This window comes from Oncorhynchus gorbuscha, unplaced genomic scaffold (assembly GCF_021184085.1).
Source record: "Oncorhynchus gorbuscha isolate QuinsamMale2020 ecotype Even-year unplaced genomic scaffold, OgorEven_v1.0 Un_scaffold_1235, whole genome shotgun sequence".
Lineage (NCBI taxonomy): Eukaryota > Metazoa > Chordata > Actinopteri > Salmoniformes > Salmonidae > Oncorhynchus > Oncorhynchus gorbuscha.
The window spans coordinates 95,935-103,161 of record NW_025746071.1 but is presented as its reverse complement, the minus strand read 5'-3'; the positions used below and the strand labels follow the sequence as shown (position 1 = coordinate 103,161).

General features: G+C 45.7%; 1 protein-coding gene across 1 annotated transcript in view; it reads right to left on the bottom strand.

The window, feature by feature from the left end:
- Positions 1-289: 289 nt before the first annotated feature.
- The window catches only part of LOC124021848 (caveolae-associated protein 2-like), a 19,136-nt gene continuing 12,198 nt past the window's right edge, over positions 290-7,227 (bottom strand). Inside the window, exons 3-5 of the mRNA XM_046336984.1 lie at positions 3,600-3,863; positions 3,231-3,392; positions 290-3,041 (exon numbers count right to left, since the gene is read on the bottom strand). Of these exons, the coding sequence (XP_046192940.1) occupies positions 2,604-3,041; positions 3,231-3,392; positions 3,600-3,863 (864 nt within the window). The 3' untranslated portion in view covers positions 290-2,603. The remainder of the gene's footprint in view (positions 3,042-3,230; positions 3,393-3,599; positions 3,864-7,227) is intronic.

Genomic DNA, 7,227 nt, shown 5'->3' with positions numbered 1-7,227 from the left:
TGCCTGCGTTGACCACAAGCCTGTCTGCCACTCTGTACCTCCTGGACTCTGATCTGGTTTTGACCTTTTGCCTGCCCACGACCATTCTCTTGCCTAACCCTTAGGTTTAATACACATTGTAAGACTCCAACCACCTGCCTCCTGTGTCTGCGTTTGGGTCTCGCCTTGTGCCTTGATACAGAGCTTTGAATCTACTGAACAGGTTACGATAGCCTGTTACAGTTTGTTGAGATGCGTGCATGCATGCCATTGTCGTGGCAATTCTACACAGGGACACCCAAAGTCAATCTTAAATGAAACATTGTTTATTAACAGTTAACTGGAGAGGTTCCAACAAACTTGATGCACCATAGTGCACGTCTGTCAGGAGCTCTTTCGGGGCAGTCCCGTTAGAGCTATTATATACTGCTTACAGACACGTTACATAGGCATGACTTTGCTTATCATTCATAATTAATTCATCATTAACGTTTGGTTCATGTATGTGACAGACCAATACCTCATGAGGCTTCTTCTCTCCAAGCTGAAACATTGAAACTGAGATATTCTTTTGTTCTCAAAACAAGGTTCAGGGTGTACTGCCAAATTGCAGATACTGATAATAAGGATTCAGTCACTTGCATGAATAGATAAACTGCTTACTAGAAAAGCACAAACCGAACACAGAAATTGGTTATTAGAAAAGCACAAACATAAAATGTTCCATCACACCATCAGAGTGGAAGGTAGGCCTTGAGCCTGGAGCACATTTTCACATGCAAATAGCAATCGATCATATGGCTCAAATTCAAGGTGTGTATTTTACTACTTGAACTTACTGGAAATATTACGCACTGTGGCTGTAATGAACAGGACAACCAATAGCTGTCTAATGTATCATCTGTATGTCTATAATCTAGTCTAATCCAAATCAACAAGTCCCAAAACAGGAGGAATTAAAGAGAGAGGAGGACAGCTTCAATGTTTTTATTTAGAATTCTAAGGATTCTGGATATAGCTTCCTTTTTTATATAAGAGCAAGAAACATGACAATCACAGTTTTAACAATCTGGACGATATATTGAAGAGGAGTTTCTTTGGCACCAGTGGATTAAGAGAAGGCTACATAGAATACTTCACTAACACTTTACTTGAAGCCGACAGATATACAATAATGCGTTATTACCTGTTGTACATTATGTATGAACCAGGGGAGGCTGCTGAGGGGAGGACACCTCATTGTAATGGCTGGAACGGAGTGAACGGAATGGCATGGATGGATTTGATACTAATCCACTTATTCTGCTCGAGACATTACCAGGAGGTCGTCCTCCCCAATGGAGGTGCCACGGCCCTGTGGTATGAACCCTTATAATGTTTTATTATCAACTGTTGCCGTGCTATATCTCTATGTTTTCTATACATTCACTGAGAGATGATACAGTACGAAGATATTCAAGGATCATAAATGATGATAGCTACAGATTGTACACCAGATAATGTGATATAACCAAATAGTTTTGGTATCCATTACTAGGAGTTACAGATTTGCCGATAGATAACGCTGCTATAGATTCTTCAATTAACCTGGTGTTGGCGATACTCTCTTTGTTCTCAATTCTGGAAGGCAGTTATCTTATAAATGTCCACGTACAGTGGCAGGTGGTTCTACAAACAGCAGAGAAACCTCAGAAAGATAGTCAATCCATGTTTTGTATCAATGTGTGTAGAGCTTTGTTTTAACGTGACACACTGTCTGGCTCTGGCCGCTTCACATAGAAATGACTAGTTCTGTCGTAGATGCTGGGAAATTCTAGATGTAGCTAAGATGGCGAGGATCCTCCTTGTGTGGTACAAAACATGGATTTACTATCTGAGTTTTCAGTGTTTTTTATAGAACCCACTGCCACTGGATAGAAGCATTTCTAAAATAACTGTTTCCCAGAATCGAGATGGAAGACAATATCGCCAATCTTTGGTTAGATCACGTTATCTGTAACTAGTATTGTACTGATTGGCTTGAATTGTATCTATTCGGTCAAACAAAGTTAGCATCTTACAAACACAAATATAGGTTTAGGTTTAAACTTTAAGCAGTAGCATAAGAAGATAATTATACCTTTTTAACAACTTCATCATCCTTTTTCACATGTGAAACAGACATCTGCCCCTGACACACACACACACACTCACACACACACACACACACGCACGCACGCACGCACGCACGCACGCACACACACACACATGCAAGCACATAGATTGCACACAATGACATACAGGAAGACACACAGACATGAACTGTAATTGTGTGTGTGTGTGTGTGTTTTTGAACAGAGGGTCTGTCTGAGTCTTTTAGAGGATGATGGGCAGAGTGTGGGAGTGGGAATGGGGAAGTATTTTAGGGAATAGGTATAGGTGTATTTATTTTTGTGTGTGTGTGTTTTAGGGGACTTTGACCGCTGGGCCTCCTCTTCCACAAGTCTTCCCTCCTTCTCCTACTCCTCTTCCTTCTCCTCCACCTCTTTCTACACTTTCTTCTCTCCTTCCTTCTACTTTTTCTCTCCTTCCTTCTCCTACTCTTTCTCTCTTTCCTTCTCCTACTCTTTCTCTCCTTCCTTCTCCTACTCTTTCTCCCTCTGCACTTTCTCCTCCCTGTCTTCCTCATCGAAGGGTGAGATAGAGTGGAAGGCATCATGTGGGAGCGTGGCAGAGAGAGTGTACTCCTCCCTCACTCCCTCCGTCATAACCGACAGATCCACATCCGCCTCAGGAACGTCGGATTCTAGGAACGGTTTGGAATCAGAAAAACCGTTGGATTCTGGAATTTCGTCAGATTCTGGAACTTCACTGACAGCCACCTCTTCCATCTCCAAAGCCTCAGCCTTGGACTCCTCCAGCCCTGGAGCCAGTTGGGAGTGCACCTCGGTGAAGAGGACCTCCTCATCAGGGCTGGCCAGCGGGGAGATCTCAATGGAGGCCACGGCAGTTGGCGAGACCCCGGTCTGGGATGAGGCCTCCACCTCTGCTTCAGCTTCAGGTTGGCCCTCAGACTTACGATTCTGTTACAGCAGGATGTAGTCATGTCAGATGAATCCACAACAGTGTGAGTGTGTTGTGTGTGTGTGTGTGTGTGTGTGTGTGTGTGTGTGTGTGTGTGTGTGTGTGTGTGTGTGTGTGTGTGTGTGTGTGTGTGTGTGTGTGTGTGTGTGTGTGTGTGTGTGTGTGTGTGTGTGTGTGTGTGTACTGACCTTCTTGATGCTGAACGTGAGAGGGGACACTTTGAAGGAGGAACTCTTTGGGTGGTTGGGTGTCAGGCTCTTCTTCATCTTCTCTCGTTTCTCCTGTGACACAATCTTGTTCATCTTCTTCTCTATATTTGCTTTGGAGAAGGCCCTCTTCAGACTGTCCACCTGCAATACATTGTGCAATACCATGCAGTCAGTACATAGCAGGAACTCTCCTAACCCTTACCCCTAACCTCCGACCCCTGATCTTAAGGTCTGCAATACATCAATAGTCAGCATTGAAAACGCCACACGGCCACAGAACATGACCTTAACCCCTAACCTCTCACCCATAGACTTTGACCCCTAATGCCGGTTTTCTCCATCACTCACCTTCTTTAGACTAGAGCGTTTAAACTTATCCGTGCGGGATTTGTCTGTGTGCTCTCCGGCCAGTTCGTATACGTCATCTCCCACCTCGTCCAGGTCCGCCTCCAGCCCTACGTCCTCGTCCGAGGATAAGTCGATGATGTGAAGCCCCTCCTCCGTGGAGCGGTTGGCGTCGATGACGGCGGTGGGCTCCTCCCCCTCCTCAGCTTCACGGGGGAAAGGAACAGTATCCTTGACAAACACACTGGTTGGAATTTCATTCTCCTCCTACAGAGAGAGAGAGGGAAGAGGGAGGGAGAAGGAGAAGAGGGAGGAAGGTAGACGAGTAGGGAAGGAGAGAAAGAGAATGAGAAGGTGTAAAAAGGAAAGTGTATGATAAGAAGTTAGAGAAAGGAACTCATGAACAGTACGTTCATCATTCAAAACAGATGTGGTGTGTTGGTATCTTTAATTATCTTAATTAATAGCTAATAGTTTAGGAGTGTGTCACATTTATAATACCATTCAAAAGTTCGGGGTCATTTAGAAATGTCCTTGCATCGCTAACACTCCAAACTAACGGGTGAGTTGTCATGGTAACACCAGAATAGAACTTGTGATGAGTGGCAGCTTCGTTAAATAGTACCCTCAAAACACAAGTCTCAATGTCAACAGTGAAGAGTCGACTCTGGGATGCTGGCCTTGTAATCAGAGTTCCTCTGTCCAGTGTCTGTGTTCTTTTGCCCATCTTAATATTTTATTTTTATTGGCCAGACTGAGATATGTCTTTTTCATTGCAACTCTGCCTAGAAGGCCAGCATCCCGGATCCTATTGACGTTGAGACGAGTGTTTTGCGGGTACTATTTAATGAAGCTGCCAGTTGAGCACTTGTGTTGCATCTGTTTCTCAAACTAGACACTCTAATGTACTTGTCCTCTTGCTCAGTTGTGCACCAGGGCCTCCCACATCTCTTTCTATTCTGGTTAGAGCCAGTTCGCGCTGTTCTGTGAAGGGAGTATTACACAGTGTTGAAAGAGATCTTCAGTTTCTTGGCAATTTCTCGCATTGAATAGCCTTCATTTCTCAGAACAATAATAGACTGACGAGTTTCAGAAGAACGTTCTTTGTTTCTGGCCATTTTGAGCCATAACAGAACCTTGTGATTTTTTTTACACTACTTATTAGTTTCCACCCAACGCCAATATTATCAAGCCTGTAAGACTGAGCAAGTGGTTAAGTGGTATCTTAAAGGGAAAGTTCTGCTTGTTAATTTTTTTCCCATTCTTTTGGGATTGAGGCCAGGAGATTTTTCATTTTAAAATTGTTGTCGTTCTAGCTAGAGCGACTTACAGGAGCAATTAGGGTTAAGTGCCTTGCTGAAGGGCACATCTACAGATTTTTCACAGAGTCAGCTCAGGGATTCGAACCAGCGATCTTTCGGTTAAAGATATATACAGTAGCTGGCATTCTGAAGACTCCGCTTTACTCTGGACTGCTTCTGATGTATGAAAACGTTGAAAACCTTCTGTGGTGACGTGTGGTGGTGGGGAACTACATAGGCCTATTAACGTTGAAAACCTCCTGTGGTGACGTGTGGTGGTGGGGAACTACATAGGCCTATTAACGTTGAAAACCTCCTGTGGTGACGTGTGGTGGTGGGGAACTACATAGGCCTATTAACGTTGAAAACCTTCTGTGGTGACGTGTGGTGGTGGGGAACTACATAGGCCTATTAACGTTGAAAACCTCCTGTGGTGACGTGTGGTGGTGGGGAACTACATAGGCCTATTAATGTTGAAAACCTTCTGTGGTGACGTGTGGTGGTGGGGAACTACATAGGCCTATTAACGTTGAAAACCTTCTGTGGTGACGTGTGGTGGTGGGGAACTACATAGGCCTATTAACGTTGAAAACCTTCTGTGGTGACGTGTGGTGGTGGGGAACTACATAGGCTTATTGAGTTATGGAATTTGTGTAAACCATGAACACATACCATCTACATACAGTCACTAATCATTGTTACATTCCTAATGACATTTCACAAAATGGCCGACGTAACACACACACACACACACACACACACACACACACACACACACACACACACACACACACACACACACACACACACACACACACACACACACACACACACACACACACACACACACACACACACACACACACACACACACACACACACGGGAAGGATGCACACACAGTGTTGTTGGGCTCTGTTTTGGGCCCAGGCTAGAAACACAGTCCAGCTGGGAGGGGGGGGGGGTGTTCTGCTGGAAACTTTATCACAAAGATATCATGTAGCTCTACATTAAAGCAGGACACACACGGTTGCAGGGAACAATCATAAAGGCAGAGGAATGTCGAAGAAGAGGGGAAGGAAGCCAAGGCATCACACACACACACACACACGCACACAGGGGAGGGAAGCCAAGGCGAGGCAGCACTCAGAGTTTCCACCAAATGCTGGACATGGGCCAAACCCTGAGAGGGAAGGGAGTGAGGGAAGGGAGGGGGGAGAGAGAAAGGAGAGAGGGAAGGAAAGGAGAGAGAAAGGAGAGAGGGAAGGGAGGAGAGAGAAGAGAGAGGGAGGGAAAGGAGAGAGGAGGAGAGAGGGAGGGAAAGGAGAGAGGAGGAGAGAGAAGAGGAGAGAGTGAGGGAAAGGAAAGAGGAGAAGAGAGAAGAGGAGAGAGGGAGGGAAAGGAAAGAGAAGAGAGAAGAGGAGAGAGGGAGGGAAAGGAAAGAGGAGAAGAGAGAAGAGGAGAGAGGGAGGGAAAGGAGAGAGAAGAGGAGAGAGGGAGGGAAAGGAAAGATGAGGAGAGAGAAGAGGAGAGAGGGAGGGAAAGGAGAGAGGAGGAGAGAGAAGAGGAGAGAGGGAGGGAAAGGAAAGAGGAGAAGAGAGAAGAGGAGAGAGGGAGGGAAAGGAAAGAGGAGGAGAGAGAAGAGGAGAGAGGGAGGGAAAGGAAAGAGGAGAAGAGAGAAGAGGAGAGAGGGAGGAAAAGGAAAGAGGAGAAGAGAGAAGAGGAGAGAGGGAGGGAGGGAAAGGAAAGAGGAGAAGAGAGAAGAGGAGAGAGGGAGGGAAGGAAGGGAAAGAGGAGAAGAGAGAAGAGGAGAGAGGGAGGGAAAGGAAAGAGGAGAAGAGAGAAGAGGAGAGAGGGAGGGAAGGGAAAGAGGAGAAGAGAGAAGAGGAGAGAGGGAGGGAAAGGAAAGAGGAGAAGAGAGAAGAGGAGAGAGGGAGGGAAGGGAAAGAGGAGAAGAGAGAGGAGGAGAGAGGGAGGGAAAGGAAAGAGGAGAAGAGAGAAGAGGAGGGAGGGAGGGAGAAGTGATAAGGGAGAGAGAAGCGGAGAGACACATGCACACATACGTACACACACACCCTGGAGAACATCTGTCTTCCTCAGGCACCACAACCCAACCTCAGATAACAAAGTATTATTCTCTGCACATTTGACCTTAACAACAATTACTCTGGACACACGCACGTACATGCATACACACACACGCACGCACACACACATGTAAAATGCAGTAGGGCGTTGTGGAGGAAATGCAACGTCTGTTTTTGCAAGATAAAGTTTGAGGGCTGTGTATTTAATACTCTTAGAAAATAGTACAGTTCTGACACACTCCGCA